Source organism: Hakea prostrata, chromosome 4 (genome assembly GCF_041222555.1).
Source record: "Hakea prostrata isolate BN-2017 chromosome 4, UWA_Hpros_2, whole genome shotgun sequence".
NCBI lineage: Eukaryota > Viridiplantae > Streptophyta > Magnoliopsida > Proteales > Proteaceae > Hakea > Hakea prostrata.
Genome location: NC_142603.1, coordinates 16,488,412 through 16,516,392, shown reverse-complemented (window position 1 = coordinate 16,516,392; position 27,981 = coordinate 16,488,412). Strand labels below are relative to the sequence as shown.

Genomic DNA, 27,981 nt, shown 5'->3' with positions numbered 1-27,981 from the left:
TTGTGAAACATTTAATTGGGAGAATCTTAGGCAAAGAAGAAAGGCTTCATAAGCATATGAAGTGGCGGGCTATGCAGAATATGTGACATGCCTTGGCATCGAATTAAACTCATCTGGTCTTTTTAAGTTGTAGTCATAGGCTTTGGACTTTCTTAGCTTAATTACTTTATTTGGGTTCAAGAGCTAGATCCCTTTCCTTATGGAAAACCTAATTCTCTTGGCTCAACAACAGTCTAGCATAGGTCCTGTTAACCAAGAGTAATTCTCTGTAGTGTTTCTGTTTTGCTTGTTTACATATTTTTGTTTCATCAAAAACAGAAGAGATCCTTTTCTTGATAAGCCTAGGAAGGCGACAAAAGACAAGTGGAACACCAAAGTGCATTCAACATGCATCAAATGACTTTATTAGCAAGCTCTTGTGCCATCCCCAATATATATTGGCTTGATTTTGTTGGGGATAATTGTATTACAAATTTCTTTAAACACACAAAAATGAATTGCAATACAATTGAGAGATGAAGATCTTTAGCCAATCCGGAAAGCTTGATGTTGCAACCGAACAAACCACCGATCAATGAGGTTGAGTCACACCTTGAGTGCTGTCTTTAAGGTAATTGATGCACCCTACTACCAAGGGTTCTTCGCACCACCACCTCCAAGATAAAGCAACCTCCAACTAGAAGATATATAAGGTAGTTCTTCTAGTCCCTTCAAGGAGCCAAAAGCTAGAGCACAACACTTAGACAAATTCAAATAAAGAAATTAACTTTGTAACACAAATAATGTGAGAGTGAGGAGTGTCTCAATTGCACACCACATGCAAGGAAGGTTGGGTTTATATAGGCCCAAACCTCACCTTACAACCCTTAGGATTCTTAAGGCAATGAGTTGGATTTAATCCATTCAATAACCTCAACCCCACTCATGGTAATGGCCATGAATGGTCATGAAGTTGAAATGAGAATTGATGGTCAAAAGTTAGAATTGAAGTAAATTCCACCCTTCAAGTAACCCCACCACACCACCATTATCAAGACCATTAAGACCCATGACCAATGTCATGAAGAGCCTCATAACCAAGGTCATGAAGGGCCTTATTTACTCATGATGCCTCATTACCACCCTTACCTCATGGGTCCCACACACTAACAAAATAATTAAATAAAAGAAATGCAAAAAACTAATTTTGAAACTTAATATAGATTTTTAATAAAAAACCTTACAGATTTTCATAATCGATATCCCTTTGAGTAGTGGTCCTAACATCAGGAGATTAGGAACTAACTCCAGCGGCCATGGCTTTTGGAGACATGGTAGGAAATCCGTAATTTGTTCCCAATTAGTCCAAACAGATTAGATGTGAATATTGTATTGTCGTGCCTTCTCCATTCCCTCCTTCAGACCTTTGACAATAGCCAAAGGGAGATCGGCTCCCTCTAAAGCACTGCTCCAGCAATGTATAACTTGACTTTCAGAAGCCCCAGCAACATCCTATCTGCTTGGATATCTGATTTACAACACCTGCACATAAAAACATTATAAGAGTAGGGAGGGGAACTGTTGTAAAATTTGGTACATGATCGATTTGAGCATCAAATGACAATAATGATCAACCCTTACAATTCATTGAAGAGTTCATATCCCTTCATTCAAATAAGGATTTTTGTAAATGTGTTTTTGGCATACTGGTGGTAGACTTTTTTGTAGAGGCAATAAAACCAAGAAGGTCGTAGATTTGAACTTATGTCCCTTGTTGCTAGGTTCATATGACTGAGTAGATGACGACCAAAAAGAAAAGAAATCTACGCTTATATCCAAATTTGCAATCTCATATGTTTTTAATGATGCAAGGCAATGTCTTCATCTTATTGTGAACTTGGGACCCAATTATATGTTAAATTGGAGGTGTTTGGTTAATTTTTAGTCTCCCTATTGTCTCAAGACCATAACTTTTGTGTGTTATGCAATGCACAACACATGGTAAATAAAATCTTCACCCCCTTTCCCCCAGGGGGGAAAAAACAAGCAAACTTTGTACTCAATCAAAAAAAAATCAAGAAAGATTGATTTTTTGGTCGGCAAGTATCACATCATTGTCGAAAGAAGATTACAGTAAGATGCGAGAAATGAAAGCCAAAAAACGGTCGAGTTTTTTTTTTTTCCTTTCCTTTCAAATGTTTCTAAGTTGCTTTGATTTGTTTATATAAATGTCTCATATGTATATTCTTCATGTATAGTCTGAGATGTGAGCTATTGCCTAGTTTAGATTGGCTTGGCTCACATGTGTACCGGCGTGTTTGTATATATATATATATATGGAGCATTTCCCTGTGCATTTTTCTTTAAATGGAATTCATTCACCATGGCTAATAAATCGGAGTCCTTAAGAAGTATGAGACTGAGAATCATAGCTGATAAAGATCGGCATCAACCCATCAACCAAGTTTACCAACAAAAAAAATGCCCAAGATGGCCAAGATGCGCTTTTCTTTTATAAAATTCCATTTACAATATATCAGAGCCTCATATCCATGGGTTGTGCTCTAGTGTTGCACATTAACTGTGCTGCCGACGGCTGAAATCGAAATCTCGACTATCCATTTTGCTCAAGTGAGTTTTTACTTTTTCCAAAATGGACACTCCCGTAGACTATAGGTGCTGCGCATTAATTATGCAGCACCCAAGCCGAACGCCATATCCATATCTCCTAGTTCCACTATGGCTTTTCACCAAAAAAAAAAAAAAAAAAAGTTCCACTATGGCTGTCCTCAGTCATGGTCAACCAAGCCTAGCCATTGAAAGATCCAAGAATATACTTCTGTGCTTGCAGAGGAAAGTTAGGGTTTGATATAATGAACTGGGAGAACGCTTTTAGTGCGTAGAGGGGGTGGGAAAGTTCTGAAAAAAATAAAGAGATCCAATAATAAGGGTTTACATTCACACAAACAACAGAGATAATGCTGGCAAAATATTGGATGGATTAAAGCTGCTCAAGATCCTGGAAGTACAAGAAAAATAGAATCATATGAAAAGATTCACCCCTTTTAATCCATACAGGAGGAAGTGGGGTGACCTTAATTACATTGGGAAATAATTAGAGAATTAAGTTGTCAGCTCAACAAAGACTCCTCCTGAATCCTACCTAGCATTTGATGAACGGCTGTGGCAATTTCATCCACTGAACTAAGTTGGCAATCTTCCTCAACCTGCTCCATTTTTAATTCAAAACCAAAAACCCTGATCAATAATTAATGGGTTTTTCATTTCTAATTAGAAAAGAAAGGTAAGAGAGCCACTAACCTTCACACTAAATGAGTAGAGAACCATTTGATCGACTGATGTAACGTTAAGGTGGAGCACAGTGAGTCTAAGAGCTTGGAACCCTGTAACCATCTTCAGGAGTTGCTTGGGTCTTCTTCTTGAGAGCACTTTAAGGTTGGCATGGCTTTCAACCATGGTCACTTCGATGTCTGCAATGGCTGAGCTATTCTCAGCCACAGATTCATTTGATACAGCAGTAGTGTTCCTGCAGTGGATTGAGCTTGAGGAGTACTGAGGGAAGGTGAAGAAATCTGCAAATGGGGAGGAGAAACCAGAGTCTGATCTTTGTTCAATTCTTTTCTGTGCTTCTAGAGATTGTAGGAGTTGCTCCAGTTCCTTGACGAAATTAATGGCTCCTCCTATGATCGATGCTTGGTCTCCCTGTGTACAAAGAAGACCAAAAACATGGTCAGAAAAAGGGTAAAAAAGAATCCAAAACAGATGAAGAAGTATTTATTATGGGTTTAATCTGATGATCAGAATGAATAGAAGTTTTGAAGAAAATTCTCAGAATAGAGGAGATAGAAAGGGAAAGAGGAACTGACCCTTTGAACATAGGATGGTGGCATCAAAGACCGGAGTACAGAGAGATACTCATTCATCTGCTTCCGACGGTTTCGTTCAACAGCAATGTGAGTCATTCTTTGGTTTTCAACGTCTTCTTTGTTCTTGCAACTCCTAGTGCGTCGTCTCTTACGCCGAGTTGGTGCCGTTGCCGGAGTATTCACGGGTGGAAAGCCACTGGCAAAGAACCCACCTTCGCCGGTGCAAGTCTCAGGCGAGGAATTGGTATCCCATTCCTTGAAATTTTGCACCATGGAAGAAGAAGAAGAATCCCAATTGCCATAGACACCTTGGTCTATATTCTTCTCAACAACCACATCAAGCCCAACTTTCCCTTCTTCTTCTTCTTCTTCTGCTATACCAAAATCATAGCTGCTCCAACCTCCTCCTCCTCCTAATGAGTACAAGTCCTTACAACCATAGCTTAGCAGGTCTTGAGGGAACACTACAGCTTCCAATGCCATTTTCTCTCTCCCTATGTGTGTGTGGATATTCTAGCGATTAATGTTCTTCTCTCACCCATCCACACACACACACAGAAAAGAGACAAATATATAGAGACGTCAATGGGTAATTCTTAAATAGAATATTAGATTTCAAGAAACCCGAAGTCTCTTTTCTAGCCCTACCCATACCAACAAATCCCGCTGAAGCACAACCACAAAACCCCAAACACCAACATATAGGCATATATGGCTGAGCTCCCAGCTTTTGAAGCCTTTAATCAAACACCTCTACAGCAAATTGCACGTGCCATTCATAGACCCAAGAGCTATAGAGAAAGAGAGAACACGTTCTTCTCAGTATATTTTATCAGATTTTTATTTTTCTTCCTCAAATCTTCAAGGGCTTTGTTTGATTTGGTAATTATATGACTGTCCGACGTAAGACCCAAGAAAAAAGAAAGAGAAAAAGAGAAGGGAAAAAAAGCTGACAAATCAGAGATTCTGGTAGAGATCGGGAAAAGCCCGAGAGAAAAGGGAGAGTGTGTGTGTGTGTGGGACTGTGTTATACGTAGAGGCATAGTAGAGACGAGCAGCAGCAGAAGCTAAGCAGCTTCGTTCATTTCATGTACATGAAAATGTGCAACCGCAGGGGAATCCATTTGACCACACAAAACTGAGCCACTCTGCAATCATCTACGATAAAGACTAACTCTCTTTCCCAAGATATCTGTGTCCTTCTAATGCATTCCAACCCAACATTTTCTCTTTCTCTAATTCTTATATATTCAATATTAATTTTAGGGTTCTCTTGTTCTCCATTTTACTACCAAGTTACTCAACAAGTTTCCACTTCCAAAGGAGTGGTGTTTGCACCAAGATACTTTTTTGGTTATTTATAGTAAATAATGGTGTACCTCATGCAAGGATAATGTTAGTATACTCTCTCTCACTTTCCCCCCACTGTTCTTAGGACATTAAAACAAGCAAATAACCCTTCTGGTATCCATTTAATTATTGTCACAATTATCAAATAATTGATCTATCTAGTTATTTATGTGCTATGAATAAGATTAACTTTCCAAAAAGAATTTAACTTGGTTTATTTAAACTCAAGATTTCAACTTAGAATCTTAGTACATCGCAGTTTCAACTTGCACAAGTTTCTAATCAGGAAACTTTACAAAGTGACCCATTACGCCAGCTTAAAGCTGTGTTTAACTATTTAATTAACCACTTGCATAAGTTTCTGATCAGGAAACTAGAATAACTTTTTATTAATGATATAAATAATCAGTTGTTAATCCCATTTAGTAAATGTCTTGGGTTTCTGTTTAGAGATATTTTGTAGAAATTTTCAAAATAAATCTAATTGGACTAATATGGAATTGGGAAGTAGTGGTGGGTTTGTTTTCCAAAGAATCGACACCCAAATCCAAAATGGATTATGAAAGAGAATGTGTTTCTGCATGATGAAAATAACCTGCCAAAGGATAATACAAGAAGAGTAAAAGACACAAATCAAATTGGGTCGACATCCATGCATCTATTATATAGATTTATAGGTGGGTTTGAACCTTTAAAGTCTTTCGGAGATATTAGGCTCCAACCGTATTCGTGAAAGAAATACCCAGCAGTTTTGTCATTATCAGTTGAAGCTGAAAAGAATGTGATCAAGGTGGGTGAGAGAGAGAGAGGGGGAATGAATGGAGCCAGGGAAATAGGAAGAAGTCATTATAACCCATTATTTCTTGTAATCTCTATTAGGTTTCTTGTCTCATTCTCTAATCAGGGTTCTTTAGTTTTACTCACAGATGATTATCACTTAAGTCAAATCGAAAACTAATCCAGCTTTTATTATACCGACCTATCTCTATTTTTTTTTTCATTTAACTTTGACAACTCTAGTTAAGGCTTCTGTGAAAGCTCTTGCTCATCGTATGAGCGCCGGCACTGTGATGTAGAACTTACCCAAATCCGAATCGACATACATTCATACATTTTTCTTAATAAAAAAAAGAAAATCTGGTACTTAGCTTCATTAACACGTATTATCTTTCAAATGGGTTTATTCTATAATTAAGAAAACCGTGGATTGCGGCCCTCAAATTCCGGGTACCTACCATTTCATATATTGTTGTTTTCTCTTGTTTGGAGAATATGTGTTCTTTCTCTCACTCTCTCTCTCTCTCTTTCAAGGTCTGCAGTTTCTGTATACTCCAATATATAGGAATATTATACACAAAGCATACATTGTGTGTGTTTTGACTCTTCTAGTCATTTGATCGTATGGTGAGGAAACATGAAGACCCAGATCCTATTTTCTGCAAAACCAAGTTGGTTAATTAGGAAGTTTGGCTGATCATGATCTCTATTATCCAGAGAGAGAGAGAGAGATCACATAGAATGTAATGAAGAGGGAAGAAATAAGAATGGTCATCATGGAAGGGATATTGATAGGATTTGTAGGGCACTAGGTGCCAAGGTTATATATGTAATGCCAGCGGAGATAAAAGATTCCAAACCAACAGTTCTTACATGGTACATGAAACCACACAAAAGATTCCATAATAAAGTAACTGACCTAGGGAAGACAACCAATGTGTACTCCTATGGAGGATGCAATCACGACACATTGTGTACTGTGCTGAACACACAAATACATACAGAGACAGAGAGAGACAGAGAGAGACAGATGAATGAAAGAGATCACAGTGAAGCCTGGAGACTGAGAAGATGTAATGGATGGATATAGTGTGATAATGGTTTTGAACTTTTCAGCTATTTTGTTTCCATATTGCATGAGGTTATTTGGTTGCATGCATTGAATCAGACCCTCATATGTCCCCCTTATGAAAAGGGGCACTTCATCAACACTAATCAAATGAAAAGGGAAACCCCTTTAGTGAGATAGATGGAGAGAGAGTTATTATTTGACATTACTTCTGACAAGGGACAAATTGCTGTTTTTGTCTAAAAGCTATGTAACCCCACAAAGAAACAGTGCCCCAAAGAGCATATATACTAATACTAGCTTGTTAGGGTTTTGCTTTTTCTTTTTGGTGCTTCTTCCAAACAAAAATACTTGAGAGACTGATTGAGGGTTATGATGTTTGGGAAGTGGAATTCCACCTAATTGGATCAAAGAAATCCAAATTATTCTTCATGAAGCACAAAAGAGAATAAGAATCATTACCCAAAAAAATATATATATGTATATAAGAATCAAAAAGTGTTGCACCTTTTTTCCCCCTTCCAGTCTGGTTAGCAACCGCAGACAAATGGGCGGTGGTGAAAACTACTTGAAAGTTCCAAATATAGTCTCTCATCATCATTATCAATCCATCTTTCATGAGTTACCTAGGAAAAAGGGTGAAGACTGATGAGGTCTTCTCTCTCACTTTCCGCCATTAATAAATATTGGACCTTTCTTCATAGACCGGCGTAGACCCTTCTCTCACCGCCAGCACCGCCGCTTGCATAACCTTTACGCAACCCATTAATCCAACCTCATCAATATAGGTTTCAACATGTAGAGAGCTATAGTTTTCATAGCTGCATGTGTAGATCGATGGTTCCTAGTTCCAAGTAGATCCAGACTGTATAGTGCTTAGACAAAGCAATCTTATATATTCTAGTTGAATAAGAAGCCAACTCAGCTGCACAAGCCAAGTGTCGAACATGTTTCATGCAATTCTTGTGTTGTGTTCTCCAACTCCTTCTCCTGGGTGAGGGAGATTAGCTAGCTAAGCCTAAGCTTGGACTGCTCTTATGGACTTTACCATCCTCTCTCTCTCCCTCTCTCTCTAATTGTCAAAAAATTTTACTTTCTCCAATTCCAAGTGTTTTGCTGGCTGGTTGTTTGGACTTTGGAGCCTTTGATAATTGGGTATTTGCTTCTACCAACAAGATTTACTTTTTAAAATGATTGGAGCAAATCCAAGAGATTTTGTGTTGTGTTGGTAATCGTGTATGGGTCGTTGCAGAATAAATATGTATACACAAATGTGTTGGAGATAGATAAGGTTCAAGTCAGCTGGTCTGGAACCTTCAATCAGGTGACAAGTGTCACGTACCTTAAGCTCCCTCGCTTCCTCTGATGTACATGACTACTGTGTTTCTCTCCACAGGTCCAAGAATGTAACCACGTATAGCTTCCCTTCCATTAAGAGAGATTTTCTTGTGCGGGGAACCCAGGTGCCAAAGATCACTATAAAATGAACAGTGGTCTACTTCATAAGGTGAAGACTTGCAGCTCTTGCAAGATCAAATACTTAGTCTACACTATCTTTTTGGTTAAAAGATCAAAACATACATATTGTGGACACCATAAGAAAATATATTTTCTCAACTTCAATAATACAAATATAAAGGAGTACTTATCTATTTACAATCATATATTAGAGTCTAAACTTAGGAAGAACCTACTATATCCCAGTGTAAATCCAATTTGAACCAAACAATGCCAAGAAATATTGCAACTTGACATCTATTCTTGTACTGCGCAAGTTGCCAAATAATCTACAGTATTCGTTTCCCTATAACAATGTGTTATTTTCCACTAAATGCCAATAAGATATGCCTGAAGACCCCACCACCATTGCCTTACGAACCACGACAGTAGCCTTCTGAACAAGTCCACCACCATATAGAGTCTACTCAACCCACAATTTAATAATACCTAACTCCTTTTCTTATTCAACGGCCTTGCATCAATACATTGTACTTAACTTCAAATTTTTTTATCACCTCTCTAAACACCCGAAGTACCCTTCATCACCATGCGAATATTAGCTTTGTATGGTAACTTTAAACTTGCTTTCACCTCTGAAATACCCTCATCACCTTGCGAATATTATCCCAGACTCTATACTAAGCTCGTTCTTCTTTAAAAATCTTGGGAAGAAGAATTTGAGAAACTGCCAGAACATAAATCTAATGTATCTGATGTTTGACAAAGCTGATTGAATGCCAGAATTCTTGTTGACCTGGTTTATGGGAGACATATCTTTGGATGGCAATTAATTTAAATTATCATTCTAACTGAACAAGATTAACAACACAGATTCATTTAATTCTCCTCTTATAGTGCATTTCAAGAGTAGTAATCAAATCACCGACCGTTTACTTCTTCCTATTAGGTCAATCTCTTTTTCTGGAGTTTTTTGATGTTTTGGTGGAGTCTAGGATGCTAGAGATCTAGCAATGTAACATTAGAGATTTTGGAGTTAGTTGGAGTTGGTATCACCAAAAATATTTGTGCCCTATTTAGCAAAAGATTTTTTTTAGGGCTCACATAATAGTTTCATATTTGTCACAAGCGCATTGGATCCGTCACGACTCTTTGGACGTTCTATTATGTTTAAACTCATTTTTAGGCACTAAATTTGTCTCCTTTTACAATAAATGTGTCTCCGAGAACGACGATAACAACATTTTATTAAAACCTTTCAATCACTTTCTCTATGTATAATTTTTCCGAAAGAAAAACTCAAAAATATCAATTCATCAAATGTCTTATCCTTGCGAATTTCCATGCTTCTTCCGTTAATCAAAAATCATAATCCATTGAGGTGATTCTTTGTTTTGTCTTGGTTAATTAGGATTTTCAGTTTGTTTTTATCATCTGTTATGGACATGGACAAAGCAGCTACATCTTAAACCCATCTTTAATTTTCTACATACATTTATGAATCATAAAGCAGATTCCATTTGCATGGATACAGAGAACCATTTATCCAACCTTAGTGAGAATCTGTATACATGCATGACATACATATATACTAAATGAGGTGAGAGTGATCTCATCAAATATAGAAAGTCCATTCTGAATCGCTTGTGAGCCATGGAAAAAGATACTGCATTGGGGTAGTAATCTAGCTAGTAGGGTCTTCTTCATAAGAAAGAATTACAAAAAGTAAAAGATAGAATGTTTTAGGTAAATAATTTGTGTGTGATCTTCCCTCCTTTCCATCAATCTCACCCTCCCTGATCTCCCTCTGTGTGTGGGTGGAGCTGGGAGAGAAAGCAAGTAAGAAAGGAAGAAAGGAAGAAAGGAAGAGGTGGTGGTGGTGGTGGGTGTCACTTCCGTCGTTTTCTGAAATCTTTGTTTCTCTCTTTCTCTAGATCTCTCTGACTCTCCCTCTCTTTCTCTCTCTCTGGAGATGGATTTTTTTTCTCAATCTGTCTGGGCAAAGTGAGTGAGTAACAACCCAAGTGGGGGCCGGGGAGAAGAGTGTAGTTTTGTCTGGATTCGTTTGGAGGAGCACCTGAGTCTTCCATTTCAAACTTTACCAGCCGTATAAGTACCAGACACGGTGGAACCCGCCCAGCCTTGCGAGTCCGATTCCTGTCTCTGGGCCCCATGGCCCCATGGCCCCACCTTTTAAGGAAACCGCGGCACCCGAAAACCACCTTCCTCAAAACAGCTTCATTTCATTCGCTTCTTTCTTCTTTGTCCTTCTAACTTCTAACTTCTCACTTCTACTACCACCCACGTACATGGCATTCTTCTCTACCACCTAACTCTCCCTCTCTCTCTCTCTCTCTCTCTCTCTCTCTCTCTCTCTCTCTCTCTCTCTCTATATGTATATCTCATCGAGAGGAACTGATAAATAATTAGTTATTATTATTAATGTAATCATATGTTTTTGCATATCTTCTGAAAACATTATTGAATATAAACAGTAGGTTTGTTTGTTTTGTGTAAAGGATAAAAAAACATGAAGGATCCATACAACTATGATTAGTCATACATTTAGACAAAATTAATTTTCTAATGCCTATATATATATAGGCTGTAGATGGTATACAAAAACTTCCAAATCATTGTTATGTCTTTTCTTGAATTTTTTACATTTTATGGATCATGTATGTTATAATAGATAGATTGCAATGATATTTAAACCCTAATCTAGGTCCCAAAGAATCTTCTTCGTGATATTAATATTCAACTTCTTGATTGTTCAAGCACATGGAAGACTATATTTTGTATTAATATATCTGAATATGTATATAATATTTGCACAAAGTAAAGTTTAGCAATTTATTTATACCAAGAGATTGTTTTAATGTTTTGATGATCTGAAGTAACAATTATAGTCAATCAAGCTTTACACCAAACATTGCCCCTTAAATAGTTATATGTTGTTTTTTTCAATCATAATTGAATGCAATATTAAAAAACATTTCAATGAGAAAAATCGGATGAAAGGAAAAAACAAGTACTAACTTTAACAATACAACAAGTTAGTATTTTGGGATTTTAATTTCTCTTTTTTTCTATGAAATTCCTTTATTTTATTGTTTGTGCCTATTTTAATCTTTCATTTTATTTGAATTTTTTTTCTTCTTTTCTAAACTTGTATAGGGAGGATTTAACTTATATATAGGAGTAAACCCCCGACCCTAAGGGGATTTCAATTCTTAGCTTCATAGTTAGAGGAGTTTTCTTCTTCTTCTTTTTTAGTGATAAAAAGCAAAAAGTTTATAAAACTATATTACACATACAACCATGTTGTGTGGATTATTTCTCCTAGTTCATTATCATTATTAACTTGTCCTACTATGGATTGAAACCATGATTGCAATAGGCTGTCTTGGAGTGGTTCGACTTTTGCCGCTCCTATTAATCCCATAATCATAAGAAGCAATTGCACGTGTTGCAATGGCCATGGCTTTAGAATTGGCCGTGATAGGGGTTTGTCCAACAAAACATGATTGCTCCATATTTTATGGACCTCTATGTTCTTCATCTTCAGGTTTAGTAGTCCATGGTGTAATAATCACTGCAATGTTGCTTCTAGCAAATACATTCCTTTGATGCTTCCTCATACAAGAAGTTTGATCGTATCCCTATCTAACAACCCGCATAACCATCCAGTTCGGGTGTTGTTGTTGTTGATCGTTCTTGCACATGTTATGATTAAATCACAAGATTGTCTTAAGTTGTTGAGCGATCTACAAATATAGACATTATCGGATCTATGGTTGTTCCCATTTGATTCCCATTTCACAACCCTCTGTGGTATCCACAACTTTGGTATCCACAACTTGACTTATGAGGAGTTTTTGTCAAGTGAGACCAACCCCTTGGTGTTTTTCATTTGATTTTTGGATAGCTACCTAATGTGATATGTGCCCATTAATCATGATAATATATATTTTTATATTTTATAATGTGATATATTTAATTAGTTATAAAGCTATTCTTTGAGAATATAGTCAAGAATTTTTTTTTTGGGGGGGGGGAAGAGAATATAATCGAGGTGTACATAAGTTACCTCACCATCCTATACATATATAAAAAGTCCCCTTGTACCCCCCCCCCCCCCCCCAAAAAAAAAAATATATATATTTGTAGAGTGTGATACATTAATTTTGTGTTCTTGTCGAAATTTCAAATTTTGGAATGTCAACTGGCAGGTTGGGCCTCCTACAGCTCATTGGCAATAGACCCTAGGTGGTCCCAGTTTTGGGCTTTTATCGATTTTGAAGACAATGTCAGTCCAAGCCCTAGGTGGTCCCAATTTTGGGCTTTTATCAATTTGCAACAGAATACCAGTCCAAGCCCTAGGTGGTCCCAATTTTGGGCCTTTAAAGGTATCAGCCGGCAAACGAGGCCCATTACCTGTAGATGGGTAACCTCTTTATTTTTGTGATTCTTTCGGTGGTTCAGAAAGGACAAGGTAGGGTACGCTTTCTTGTCTAATTACTAAAATAACCTTTCTAACGACGTGTCAAACCCTTATTGGCTCGTATAGGGCAGGGCCCACTTCCCGAAAGTATTCTCAATCCCTTTCTTCAAACAAAAGCCCACCTTTTTAAGTTTTACCTAAACCTTAATTCCTTCTTCGTAATGACGATAAAAGCCTGAAAAGCAATTCCAGTAGTCCAAGCAAAGCGATTGCTAGGTGTACATTAGGGGCTCAAAAGGCTCAGGTTCAGGTTAGGAGTAAACTCTTCCTTCGTTGTTCACTAAAAATGTGCCTAGAAAGGAAGAAAAAGATAAGATTTTCTCCTTAGCCAGAGGATTTCCTTGTCTACTTGGTTTTCTACTCATGTGTTCATGTAACGGTTGTACAAGCATTAAAACATATTAATAATGCTTCTTGACAGAGTTCTGTTTGAGGATTAATTGGTTGATAAGAAAGGAATACTGAGTAGTGAGGTTCTCTTTTAAGTGGGTGTTGGATTTGATGGCGGTGGGGCTTCAGTTATCCTCTCAATCTCAATTGGGTTTTGCTTGGATTGCAAAACCAGTAGTCTCTGACATCAACAGAATTCCATCCTTTTTCGTTTTGCATGGAAACTGGATTCTGCAGCTGGGTTTTTGTAGTTACACTGTGTTGTTGGCTACTCTTCCTTTCTGAATTGTGCTCTGGTAAAGTCTACTTCTCTACCCAGTTCGTATCTTGGCAGGAATTAAATTTCAGTTTGCTCACGATTACAAATTGATTCAGGGGACAATTCGAATAAGATCGAAGGTAAAGTTAGAGGTGTGAACCTGGGAGGGTGGTTGGTTGTGGAAGGTTGGATTAAACCTTCTCTGTTTGACGGTATTCCCAATGGGGATATGCTTGTGAGTTGCTTTGCATGTATTCTTGCTTATGGTTTTATTTCCTTGTCTGAATGCGTTGGGATGATTATGGGTTTCTTCAACTATTTACTTTTAACCCATTGGTAGGGATCCAAATGCAGGATGGAACCCAAGTGCAGTTCAAATCAGTGGCCCTGCAGAAGTATGTTTCTGCAGAATATGGAGGAGGACAAGCTGTGACTGTAGACAGAGATGTACCTTCGTCTTGGGAAACCTTCAGGGTATGTTTCTATAGTCAAAATCGGGTGTGCATTATTTTTCTATTCATTTAATTTTATTTCCTTCTACGTTCTCTTTTTCGCTTAGTAGGAGTCATGATACTTAATGCAAGTTACTTGCTGTATCAGTAGATGTTGGAGTGAGAGAAATGACTTAGTGATATTAGAATTAGAAATAGTCATCCGTTTCTGTTCAAATTTCTCTGGTAACTCCTCTTCGTGCCCTTCTGGATAGTCCTAATCACACACCAACAAACCCCAAAAAGGGAAAAATGAAGAAGAGAAAACTCTAAGGTCTACACTGGACTAACTTGGGGAAGGGTCAATCAGTTTCACGACGTGCTTCACAGATGACTTACTTGATTGCTGTTTAAGGTATGGGAAGCTGGCTTCTTTGCTCTTTTTCCTCCCTGGTGGCTATTTACAGTTCCATTACTTTATTAACTGGTCACTCTACCTGTCCCAAAATTGACATCGACCATCTCCCGTCCAAGAGTTTATATTGATTTTATTGATGGTAAACGATTGATTGGAAATGATTGGTGGATTGACAGTATTCATTTCTCAATACCTTTATGAAACCATCCGAAAACAACCTGCACAGATGAAAGAAACCCTCTTCCCAGACACATTGGCCCCAAGTGCAAGGTAATGCTATATGTTGGGTAATTTCTCCTCCAACTAGGATAAAATATCCTATTGAAGCAGGTAATTGCATGCATACTGTATGCACATCTGGCGGCACAAATGGCATGGTATCATACATAGCAGATCCTGGTATTACCCATCCGTATTGTATGCACATCTGGTGGCACAAATTGCACAATATCATAAGTACCTATTCCTGGTATGCCCATCCACCAGGAAAGTTTACAAACAATTACAGATCACTGGTATCATCTCCTATACTTAGATATACCATGCGACCGATAAGTTGATTCAAGATCTCACTGAGCTCTCCAATTTGAGCAACGATGGTTTGCATATAATGCTCTTGGCAAGAAGTGTGCATAAACCACCTGCAACCCCTCCAGGTAAACATGGATATGTGAGAGCACGTTTTGAAGAATGTGATGGAAGTAGGAATGCAGAGCTTTAGCCTCTCTTAACAGCATAGGTATTTGGAGAAAACACAAAAATATGGTGAAAATGTGTATCCATTGTGAGGATGTGCTCTTGTAACTGAAGATGATCAAGAACATGAATCAGCAATCAGATTAGTGAACTAGTGATGGGTGAAAATCATTTGTTAGGCTCAAGGAAACTTTGATATTCACCTAGTGCTCTATGGTATGGTTTGGATGCCTGTAGGGTGCTCTGATTTGGTAAGCCAAAAGCAGGCAGTTGCTGTTTCTCATGTACAAAGGACATTTAACCTTTCGACCATCCAATTTCTTTTCAAATGCATTACACTCATTTTTGAGAGCATACGTAAATGTATTTCTCATGTTCTTTTTGAATTCTCAATGGAAAAGGAATAGTTTATTATGCACATCTCATGCTCAATCCAACAGGTAAATATAAAGTACAGAGTTAATGCTGGATGATCCTTGAAGCATAAAATTCCTACATGAGTCAGTGGAGCATGAAAATCCAATGCATGTCCAACATTGGGCTTCATCCGACACTTTCTGTTACTTGTTGTATTTGTTTTAAAATTATAACTCTTATTCTTTTAACAAGCAGACTCTTTAAAGATTACCTGTTTTGAATTTTTCAGTTTTTTTGGATGTGGTTTCTCAGATTATATCCACTATGTCAATTGTACAGTTGTGGAGGGTATCTGAGACAGAATTTCAGTTCCGTTCAGTTGGAGGCCAGTTCTTGTCATGCGATGCTGAAGGGGATTCTGTAAAAACAACAGCACAATCACCAACCATGACAGAAACATTTTCTGTTGAAAGAAACAGTGATAGCAGAATTCACATTAAACTTAGAAGTGGTTCCTATCTTCAGGTATGATTTTCTGAGGCATTTGAACTTAAATATAGGGCAATATCTAAAGTAGCTCGCTCAAGGTTGTGAATATGGTCAGTCTGGCAATAGAATGTCTCCCTATTTAGGTCCTGACCTGAAAGCAGATTAGGTATTTGATTAGTCCTGCTACTCAAACATTAAAATCAAACATTTCTTGGTTTGGGTTCATCAGGCTTGCAACTGGTTTTAGTTAATCTTCCCAAAATCTTGTCATGACTGGTTAACCAACCAATAAATGGGTTGAGAAAAGTATGCAATGCAACATTTTGAGGTCTAATTGGGTTTGTTTCAACTGGGTTCTAATCAATCCAGCCCATCAATCTAATGGTGTCCAACTGAGACTTAGCAGTTATCTGGAAGCTTCTTAACAGCAAGACATCCTAAACTAAGTAATTGGATCGATCACATCCTAAACCACTTCTTTTTAAGCATTAGAATAGTCATTCAGTATCACGGTAGTAGCTTGTCTTCCGTGTCCAAACCTAGTTTGGACGATTCGGCTATCCATCTTGTTCAACTACTACTCTTCCTGCAGGATCAATTCTCATTGTAATTTCTGATTATCCTGAAATAGGCAGCAGATCAAATAGGATGAATATTGAATTTAGCTGTAGAGGAGAATGAGTTGGAGATATTAAATGGTGGGTGAACAGAGCAATGCTGCTATACCATACATAGACATTTCCTAGGATCTGGAAGCATGCTGCCTTATGTACCCTCGATACTCATCTATCTTTGTAAATTTCATACCTAACACAGTTTACTTATTTTCATAGGCTACATTAGCAAACCAGCTCACAGCAGACTATCCAGGAAAGCCGGGCTGGGATGACAACATGGCCACATTTGAGATGACTATTGTAGCAAATGTCTTGCATGGAGATTATCAGCTTGCTAATGGTTATGGGCATGACAAAGCCAAGCAAGTTCTTACGGTAACTTCTATTCTTTTAATTTTTTAGGGAAAAAGAATGCTACCTGGTCAATTGTTCTCTGCACCTGGACACATGGTGCAAAATGACCATTCCATCCTGTGATGCGTGTGTGCAGGGGGACTTAACCAGGTAGTGTTCCATAGCCTACTTTTTTCTATTTATTTATTTATTTTTCTTTTCTGATCTAGAATAAGTGAGAGAATTTTGCAGTTGTAGCCTGTGGATTCTCTTACCTTGACAGTATATTAATCTTCCATAGACTGTATTTAACAAGATCTTCTTGTTTCCTGGTTTCCTAAGTGAGGAAAATGATAACTGTTGTGTGCGTCTCGAATTCTTGTGTCCATTTTAAAGATTGACCCATGCAGGCATACTTTGGTGACCACCTGAATGGGACTTTTTTGAGGCCCCGAGGTATGGAACAACCTGACCTGATAGGAGTATTTATATGCCTTATCATCTTCTTGTAAGCTGAGCAAGATTTGGGGTTCTAGACTTAAGGTTTCTGGACAAGAGATTGTAGTGCCATTTTTGGGTGTTCTTGAGGGATCTGCATTGTTACTTTCTTCCATTGTATGGTGAAATATCTTCAGATTCACCCCTGGAGGATACCAAGTTGGTGTGTGAGTCATGTTGAATCTTTGTGTTGTCTTGCCTGTTTTCGTCTCTGTTCAAATTTCCTGTGTCCATTTTAAATATTTCAAATAAAGTTCTCTTTTTCCTCTTACTTTGGCCTGAGTCAGCATCTATGCTGCTTGGAGAAAAGTCCTATTTGGGTCATCCAGTTGAGTTGGACTGCAATATTTAAACATGTCCAACCTGAACATACCATCTCTATCCAATAGTTGCAATGGCAATGTCATTCACCACTTTGTCCAATTCAAGGGACTACACATAGGACAGGTTGGTGCTAGATCTTCTCCCATACCTTTGATCTCTTTCGATATTTTTTTTTATGGTGCTTTCTAATTGCAAAGCAGGTATAGTTTCTAAATAAATGTAGCAATGTAACAATGGGTTGAAGGTTCTTGAGGAATTTTAGGGGTTTGTAATCACTGACTTCCAACTTCCTGTCTTAAATACTTTGATTAAAAACTAACAATTCTATAAAGTTCTGTGAAATTTGTCTATCTGGAAACTGCAGGAACATAGAAACAACTTTATCAAACAGGAAGACTTTATTTTCCTGTACAGGCATGGGATAAATACAGTGAGGATACCAGTTGGTTGGTGGATTGCCCAGGATCCTAATCCACCACCACCTTTTATTGGGGGTTCTCTTGCGGCCCTTGATAATGCATTCTCATGGGCACTGTAGGTCTTGTTCCAATCTTAACATATATTAAACACCGAAATTTGTTGCCTTCCTTTTCGGTGTGATTGATCCATACTTGCAAAACCTTTGGTGCAGGATGCATGACATACGGTGCATTATTGACCTTCATGCAGCTCCAGGATCCCAAAATGGAATGGAGCATAGTTCCAGCAGAGATGGTACAGTAGACTGGCCAACATCTCCAGATTACATCTCACAAAGCCTGGATGTTATAGATTTTTTGGCTTCCAGGTACCACATATTAGACCTTTATAAGCCCCATGATGCAGGATCATGCTAGAAGTTGCTAGGCTCAAATGAATTCAGATCAAAGGAATATATTTGATATGAAAAGTAAAGGAGAAATAATGAATGCAAGATATATGACTAGGTTGACATCTATGGTTTGGAATTAAGAAACTTAAAAGGCTGTAACCTTGTTCATGCTTTTGGAGGGGCCTCTGGAGGTATGGACTGGAAATGGTCCTAATCGTTGGCATTTTGTACAAAATGGTGAAACTCTTAAAACTAGCACCTGAGTCCTCATGCCTTTAGCTGAGTTTTTTAATTGCATCAGGTTTGAATTAGCAAACTAGGATTTTCCAATTATGATCTAATAATCAGGGAGTACCTGGAAAGATTGTTAATAGGGAAGAAATCCTGAACTGCAGACAGGATCCCTAGGGATTTTATGAAGACTTTGATGGGAAAGAAGAGGATTTCCTATCTGTGGCAACAGGGATTAGGTGGTATAGCCCGGCTGCTGGCCTGGGTTTGAGAAATTGTTATGTTTGATGATTTGCAGGCGGTGGTAGAAATTAAAGCTTCAATGCAGAAATACGAGTTAACGGTCTAAAATTGGAATGTCTCGGAAACTTTATGGAAATAAGAAGAAAGAAGAAGAATAAGTATTGAAGTAGAAAACATAGGCAGTCATACCTTGTCAGTCAGCAGGATTGCATCTCTATAACAAACCTTGTTTTCAGAAAAATCTCTTCATTCATTAACCTTTGAAGGGTAAAATTAGGGGGTGTAAATGGATAACCGAAATCCACTTCCGAATTCGCATCCACATCCGTTTAGGGGTATCTGAATCCGTCCGATTACTAATAGGATGCGGATATGGTATACCACTTTCTTACCGATTATTATCCGTTCGATAAAATTATCCGATTAAGTTACTTATTTAGATATTTTTTTTTTTTTTTTAATAAATTTTTTACTTGTGATATGCGATTATGTTTCTAGATTTTCTACTAAAATAGCTACCAAAGTTGCTAAATTCTTAAATTTCAAACCTAGCCCTCACAAATAAACTGGTAAAAATATAAACAGGTAGTCGAAAACTTGTTTTCAATATGTATTCATGCCCGTTTAGAAGAATCTACTTAAGAAAATAACTCTCCGATTATCATTCAAATCCAACTAAATCCGTCCAAAAATCGATAGGATATTATCTGAATCCGTCCAAATATAATAGGATGCGGATATGGTATTACCACTATCCGATCCGAATCCGGTTTGTTTACACCCCTAGGTAAAATACAAATGATATATGAGAGAGAACGACTGGTCAGCCAGCGTAATTTTCTCCCGCTCAATATCAAAAAGTTCCAATTTCCTTAAGTATCCTCATGCCTAGTGACTACAACTACTCTGCAATTCAGTGACCAAACTTTAAGGAGAGCGAAGTGTCTTCCGATTGCTGGTATGTTCCTGCTTCTGGACTATTGGCCATGACCTAATGATGTGACTCTATCTTGCCCCAAAGGTGGTTCACTTGATGAGAAACCATTTACTGGTGCCATACACTCAGTATAAAGTAGGAAATATCGCCCACAGTTCAACTCAAGGCCATGAACTGAGGGGGGCTGGAAGACAAAAATTGTGATCACTGTACAATTAACAGAGTTGAGGCATAATTCTTGGGAACATGTTGCTTCAGATGCAAAATAGCAGCAAGAAGGCCTTTCAATAGGGGAGAAGATGATTTGGACAAACCTGAGATATGTAATCAGAAACTCCTTTGTTAGTGGAATTTGAGGAATAACTGTAAATACACATATTTGGGGTCTAACTTGAGAGCCAGAAATACCTTGAAAATCATTATCTGATGTATGAAACCCTACCGTTTCTTAGATAATGTTCTTGAGGCACAATTCTTGGTAACATGTTGCTTCAGATGTGAAATAGCAGCAAGAATGCCTTTCATTAGGGGAGAAGATGATTTGGACGAACCTGAGATATGTAATCAGAAACTCCTTTGTTAGTGGAATTTGAGGAATAACTGTAAATACACATTTTTGGGGTCTAACTTGAGATTCATAAATACCTTGAAAATCATTATCTGATGTATGACACCCTCCCATTTCCTAGATAACGTTCTTGAAATGTTGAGACAGCAAAACAAGTTAAGAGAAGGAAGAAACATCGATTTACAAGAGATTCTTGATCCTTTTAATTCTTTTCTCCAAGTTAGCTGGTATTTATTGGGGAGATTTTTCTCCTCATCACTCAAATTCATTCTGGATTCTCATGGGATTTAGACTTTTGGTTGGACTTTGATTGTTGCAATGGGTACAATATGGTCCTTGATAGTTTAGATGGTATGCTGGGTCTATTCTCCATCTTTTGACATGGAGTACGGAATTATGAAGGGGAAGCTGTGATTACAATCTCAACCTCACCATCCATTTAAAAAGTTTCTCCTCCCTATCGTCTTCATCAGCAGCTTGCCTGCATCCACATCATAACCAAGAAGAAAATCACAATGAAAAACTGTTTCTATATTTCTTTTTAATATTATTTCTAAACTTCTTTTTGTTTTTCATTTTAATGTTTCATTGAGATACTTGATCAGGCTGGTAGTGTCTAGTTGATTCAAGATTGATATGTAGTGAAGGTCAGCGTCATTTTTGTGTTTGCATTCTATTAAAAATCGACCTTGTTACATCTTATCCATTTTAGTCATAAGTTTGAGGGGGGGGGGCAAAAAAGGACAATTTAACGTGTCATACGCAGGTATGCAGACCACCCTTCGCTGCTGGGGATTGAACTCTTGAATGAGCCCTCTGCCTCCGGTGTTCCACTGGATGTCTTAATATCATACTACTCGAAGGGGTACGAAATTGTACGGAAGTACTCGTCATCCACTTATGTGATTATTTGCCAGAGGATTGGCAATGCAGATCCATTCGAGCTATATCAAGCCAATATTGGGTTCTCAAACATTGTGGTGGATTTGCACTACTACAACCTCTTTGACCAATTTTTCATTAATATGAGTGCTGCTGATAACATTGACTTCATATTTAAGAGTAGGCAAACACAACTTCAGAATCTGAACAAAGCAAATGGGCCATTGGTCTTTATTGGTAAGCAAGATTTCCATATGAATGATTTTTTTATTTTTTTTCTCCTTCTTTTCATTTTGCAAAGGGATGATATTTTGATAATCGGATGGATTCAGGGGAATGGGTAAATGAATGGAATGTGACAAATGGATCTCAAGAGGATTATCAAAATTATGGAAAGGCTCAGTTGAAAACTTATGACACAGCTTCTTTTGGATGGGCATATTGGACGCTGAGGAATGACAGAAAACACTGGGATTTTGAATGGAACATCAATAACAATTATCTCCAATTAGGTACAGTTTACCTCAGAAACTTGAAGCTCAGCCAGTACGCTGCTCATGTTAAAACTCTTTGTTGATTCTGGCTTACATATACTCTTTCCAAATATTCCCTGCACAGGTGATTCATCAAAGCAGAAAGTTTCAAGTTGTGTTTGGTGGCTTGCATTGGCATATTGGTGTTTTAATTCACATTACATATAATGACAGAGCAAAGCAAAGTGACTCATAAATACAGAGTAGGGAAGCAATATCTCCAGCAGATTTCTTAGCCTTCTGTGGCTTATCATCTCATATACCTTAACTGTAAGTGTTTCAAAATAGCATCTGAGAAAACATCAGAGCATCCATGAAATATGAATACCCTTGTAAAACATTGAGGCTCATATGTGGCATTTTTTTCTCTATACAATATATTCAAAAAATCAGCTTTTGCTTCCAAAATAAGTGCCATTTTGGACGGCCTTTTATATGAATTCAATGTCCAAAGCCACTGTTTATGTATCTGATAGTATATTGTCTTCACTACCTGGCAAATAGAGGGATACCCAAGAAAGAAAAATCACCCATGAGCCAGAATAGGAAAATGGTAATTTACCTGGTCTCTTGACTTTTCTGTGAAAGCAGAGTTCCAATGCAAAAATCACAAAAGTAGAGCATGTCAGTGGCCATGGTTCCACTTCCTGGATAAATAGGATCTTTTTGCTGCAAACCATGCTGATGATAAAGGGTTGCATGTGGACTCCCTCAATGAACCTAGCTCTATGGAAGAAGTTGGTTTCTAGTGGACTTTGTCCCATAGTAGAAAAAGATGAACACAAGAGTTGCAATATCACAATAGAACACACTAGGTGCCTTCTGAAACAAGAGCCAGAGTAAGTGTTTTAGGGACCATTATTTGGGATCTTCATGTAATCTTCTTCCATCTTGTTCCAAGAGATTGCTGTTTGACCTACACTGTACAAGAAGTTCAGCATCAGGAGTGCCTGGGGTTCAGTGGCTTGAATGAAAGGAAGCATAGCTGACGAGGAGAAAAGACACTGCCTCTGTTGGAAATCATTATCTCTGTGTATTTAATGTTGCTTCCATAGGTAAAGTAGCTCTTCTCAACACCCAAAATTGAGGTCATTGAGATCTTTCTCTAGAAGTATGGTGTCAGCAAAGTCCATTGCTATGCCTCTTCTGAATCAACTGATATCTGACATTCGTTTAATGGAATCTATAGAAGTCCATTGCTATGCCTCTTCTGAATCAACTGATATCTGACATTCGTTTAATGGAATCTATAGTCCATTGCTATGCCTCTTCTGAATCAACTGAATCGACATTCGACGGAAATAGTCCATGCTATGCCTCTCTGACAACTGGTATCTGGCATTGCGTGTACCTTTTCTTTTAATTGTATTTGCATGGTATGGTGGTGATTGCTGTTATTGAGATTGTTTGCTCAAATTTGTTTAAAAATCTGACCTATTTGGTATTTATTGTTAATGGAAGGGGAGATTGGAAATTGTTTTATTTAGATCCTATTTGTGACAGCTCTTAGTTATGGATTCATGCAATGCTCATCCATTGTGATGTTGGATGTTCCTTCCCTATGATGTGTGATGCTACCTGTGATGGGAATTGAAGATTATTGTTCTTATGAACTTGAGTCATCAATTGAAGATTATATCATTTATTGTGCATGTTGTTTGCTTGTGTTCTTAACCATCTTATCTGTGAAGATGGTATTTGGAATTTACCGAAAAAAGAAGATGGTATTTAGAAACATTGCAATTTATTTGGCCCACAATAACCTTATGCTGAGTAGTTAATAATAGTATTATGTTTTCTGGTTCACAGCAACCTTATGTTGAGTTATTTGGTCTCCAACAGCCTGATGTGGTAGATATTCTGTAGTATCTTAATAATGCACCTTTATCAGTTGTTTATTATAACGTATACTGCTTCTGCCAAAAGAAGAACTGCAACCTACATTGCATTTTCTAGCAGTGCTCTGCAGTAAGCTATATTATTCTTCTACCAGTGGCAGCTACCTACACCAAAAATTTTATTTGTGACCTCTATTTGGTGCTTGTAAGCGCATCGATATTTGCACTTCCATTTGTCTTCTTTGTGAACCTTACTGACTGCTCTCCTTGGGAAAAGTCTATGATACAGTTATTGGATGTTGCAGTTTTGTCTGCCTCCTGTATGTTACTGCTGACATGGGTGTTATGGGCCTCTGGCTTGCAGATTGGTGCTCTCCAGTCTCCACCATATATATATATATATATATTTTCATTCTTGATGGTTAGGGTTTTGTTCCTTTTACATGGATGTATTTTTGTCTACTGATGCTGCTGTCCATTGTTGTGCTTGAGTAGAATTATCTATGAATTATAGTTGTTCCTTGCATTATAGTATGAGATCCAGCTAGTGAAAGTAGTAAAGTAAAATGAGTTATATATGCTTATTATCACTTGAATTATTAAAGATTGTTATTTAGAAAAAACATATGAGTAACTAAAGCAGAGATGGTTCCAGGGCTTGGTTATTATATGCAGTTCACAGAAACTAATGAAATATACAAACTGGGGATAGATGGAAGAAGAGTTAAGACCCAGACTGGTGATCCCATAGTTGTAAAAACAAAAACCCAGTTGTGTATTATGAAACTGGTCTTTTTATCTTTTTGATAGATAGCCCCCAGGATGTTTGAACTCATGAATGAAATTGTCCAGTTCTATTTGACAGGAAAACTATTCAGTTTAGAGAAAGATCTTGAGAGATTTAACTCCTGCCACAGTAAAATATGCTTAAAAGCCTTCAATGAAGCAGGAAAATATTACAGTAGGCTCAAAGATCAACAAGAAATAAAAGCCTTCAATAAAAACTATCCTCTTATACTTATTGTTCTTGGGCTATCTCTGAAGTAGGCTTTAACCATATAATGATGTGGAGCCACTTTTAACCAGAAAGAAGAAAGGATTTTTCACTGGATCCGTTGTGGTCCAGCAAGATTGGTCATTTAACCAGATTCCTAACACCTTGTCATGCCTGTTTATCATATTCCATTTCAATGGTCAAAGAGGCCCTAACCTTGCTTTATAGTTACACACTTACACCTGCCTCTCATTGTTTTATTCGAGATTTGGAGTGCATTCATATGCATTTCTGAGTACGCGTAACGATACAAACAAAGTGGATCAGCGTATGTTCCACAAGAAATATTCAAAGTGTTTACTCGAATATTAATAATTACATTTATTATTATTTATTTAGTTAGTTAGTTTGAAATGTGAGTTTGACCATTCAAGTTTGGTAACGACTTTTATATGCTCCTATATATTTAGATCACACCATCTACCAAAAAAAACATATTTAAATCAAATCAAATTAAATGAGAGTATGAAACTAACCAAATTAATGAATTATATCTTATACCTTGAAAGCTCCTCCAGCCAAAACCACCCAAGCAGAAAGAGGAGAGAAGTCAGGAGGTGGAATTAGGCCTTCCTTACTATGAGAACACTGGTGGGTCCTGCATAGTAAAGTCAATTTTTATGCTTCACATATGATTTTCATACATTTCTTGATTTTTCTCTTGCTATGTTGACTAAATTGACCTTGACCTAGAAATTAGAAGTAAAAGTAATTATGTAGAAACTACTTTATAGCTAGAAAGCTAAGATTATTGTCTTTCACAATCGATTTTGTCTTGCATTAAATACGACTGCCAAGGGACCACATCAAGTGAAGATCTCATCAACAGATATGGGATAATGGTTAGGACTTAGGACTTAGGAGGGTAAATCTTTCTTGGTATGAGTATATTTTCCCCTTGTGGCTGCCTTATCTATTTAGTGGTTCTTCAGGTGCCCTTCACTTCAGGTGCAATCAAGTTGTATTTACTACTTAACAGAATGACCATAGGGAGAGAGAGAGAGAAAGAGAGGAGGAAATATTCATTGCCAAAAAATAAGCTCGAAAATGGGTTTATATATAACCCCAAAAGTTGTAGGTGAAAGGGTAATGTCACTTCCCTAAAGGATGATACCTATTCTGCTGGCCTTCTTAAGGAAAAGTGCATCTTTAATGGTATCTTCTCACTTCCACTTAGGAGTGGGCTTTTTAGATTTTGGCCCATGACAAAATAGGTTTTTCGGATCAAGACCTATGACCCAAGTCCCAAGTCATATAGAAATATTTGTATTAATTAATATATAGCTGTATAATCATGGTTGGAGCTAATTAGGGTTCAGGCTTGGTTCGCATCGCACATGGGTTCGCACTGTATTACGTAAATGCGATGCTTAACTCCAAAGATATATTACATTGATCCTTACTATATATAAACCAAATAACTAGCTCTTTTCTGTCCGATGTGAGAGTAAAGTTCCCGTCACAGAATCATAAGATAAACGACATAAGTAAAACATATATTTATATTAAAAATAATATACATAAGTCGGAAACATTTTAAATAAAACATATATTCATATTAAAATAATATACATAAGTTTTTAACATTTTTCAACTAAGTATCTTCACCTTATATTATATTCATTCCAAAGAAACTATAAAATGATGTGGAAGCACTTTTAACCAGAAAAAGAAGGAAAATAAAAAATAAAAGGATTTTCCTGTACATGTATGGTTCAAGAATATTGATTTGGACTGCATTCATTGGATCCCATAGTGATGTAGAAAAATTGGTCATTTAAGCAGATTCCTAACCCCTTTCCATGCCTGTTTATCATGTTTCATCAAGCCTTATCTATTAAAGTTTGAGCTCTAACCCCTTTCCATGCCTGTTTATCATGTTTCATCAAGCCTTATCTATTAAAGTTTGAGCTCTTAAAATTGTTATCTTTTCTTTTCTTTTTGTACCTTATTGAAAGATACGGATTAAGACTTACAGGCTGGAGACTTATTCTTGTCCCCTCCATTTCAGTAGTCAAAGAGGCCTAACCTTTACACCTGCTACTTGCGTTTGTTTGCAAAGGTGGGGTGGAAAAAAATGGGTGGAAAAAGGGAAAAAAAAACATGTGGGCCCATGTGTAGTATGGTGAGGGAAAAGGAAAGAAAAGGATTTTGTGAAAAAGTGATAATGGTGGGTCCTATTTTTTACTTTTTCACAACATTCGATTAAATTATGTGATTTTAAAATGGTTTGGGGTGAAAAAGTTGCCACATCATCAAACAAGTTTGATTTAAGAAAATTTATCTCTCACTTTTCCATCCTAAGCAACCAAACAATTTATAATTTTGGGATTTAAAGGAAAAGTAAAAAATTTACCATTTTTATTCTAATGTCTTATTCTGGATTTGGAGTGCATTTATATGTATTTTGCATACGCTTAACGATATAAACAAAGTGGATCAGCACATGTTCCACGATAAATATTCCAAGTGTTAAGTCGAATATTAATAATTATATTTTTATTATTTTTTAATTTTAGTTTGAAATTAATGTGGGTTTGACTCTTCAAGTTTGGCAACAACTTTTATATGAACCTAGACTTACATATTTAAAACACCAAATTAATGGATCTTATCTCTCAAAGCCTTGTCTGTTGGGGTGACCCATCCCTTACTCTAGATGACCTTGTTTATTGCATATATGACAGTTTGGTCGCTTTCCGCTCTTTGATTCTATTTGAACCTTGTGTTTTCATGCAACTGTGTCTGTATTTATTTTTTGTTTGTATGTCTGTACTTTTTTTTCTTTAATGAATGAAATATTGTTTACCCAAAAAAAAAAAAATGAAAGCTCCTCCAGCCAAAACCACCCAAGCAGAAAGAGGAGAGGGGAAGGGACTCGTCACTAGGTGGTATGAGAACACTGGAGGGTCCTACATGGTAAACTCAATTTTTATGCTTCATATATGATCTTCATAGATTATTCTTGTTTAACACTGAACCCAACTTGGGAGAGGACAAGGTTTCACAGGGTTTGGTTTGATCTTGTCAACTAGGGTTATCAATGGG

General features: G+C 37.3%; 2 protein-coding genes across 4 annotated transcripts; one reads left to right on the top strand and one right to left on the bottom strand.

Moving 5' to 3' along the window:
* Positions 1-2,871: 2,871 nt before the first annotated feature.
* On the bottom strand, positions 2,872-4,398 carry LOC149018204 (transcription factor bHLH94-like). The gene is made up of 3 exons (XM_089154308.1): positions 3,867-4,398; positions 3,301-3,702; positions 2,872-3,206 (listed from the first exon to the last, which is right to left on the bottom strand). The coding sequence occupies exons 1-3, from the start codon at positions 4,347-4,349 to the stop codon at positions 3,111-3,113; spliced, it is 981 nt and encodes a 326-aa protein (XP_089010434.1). The 5' UTR covers positions 4,350-4,398; the 3' UTR covers positions 2,872-3,110.
* Positions 4,399-13,197: 8,799 nt separating this feature from the next.
* On the top strand, positions 13,198-23,302 carry LOC149018203 (putative glucan 1,3-beta-glucosidase A). Of its 3 annotated transcripts, XM_089152517.1 has the most exons (11): positions 13,212-13,274; positions 13,446-13,710; positions 13,790-13,908; positions 14,028-14,147; positions 15,888-16,100; positions 16,898-17,056; positions 18,201-18,370; positions 18,468-18,623; positions 21,393-21,745; positions 21,841-22,020; positions 22,127-23,302. In XM_089152517.1, the coding sequence occupies exons 2-11, from the start codon at positions 13,632-13,634 to the stop codon at positions 22,207-22,209; spliced, it is 1,632 nt and encodes a 543-aa protein (XP_089008643.1). In that variant the 5' UTR covers positions 13,212-13,274; positions 13,446-13,631; the 3' UTR covers positions 22,210-23,302. The 3 variants fall into 3 exon arrangements, with proteins under 3 accessions (XP_089008644.1, XP_089008643.1, XP_089008645.1); XM_089152518.1 differs by having other exon boundaries at positions 13,198-13,710; positions 15,915-16,100; XM_089152519.1 differs by lacking the exon at positions 13,212-13,274 and having other exon boundaries at positions 13,628-13,908; positions 14,014-14,147.
* Positions 23,303-27,981: the final 4,679 nt, after the last annotated feature.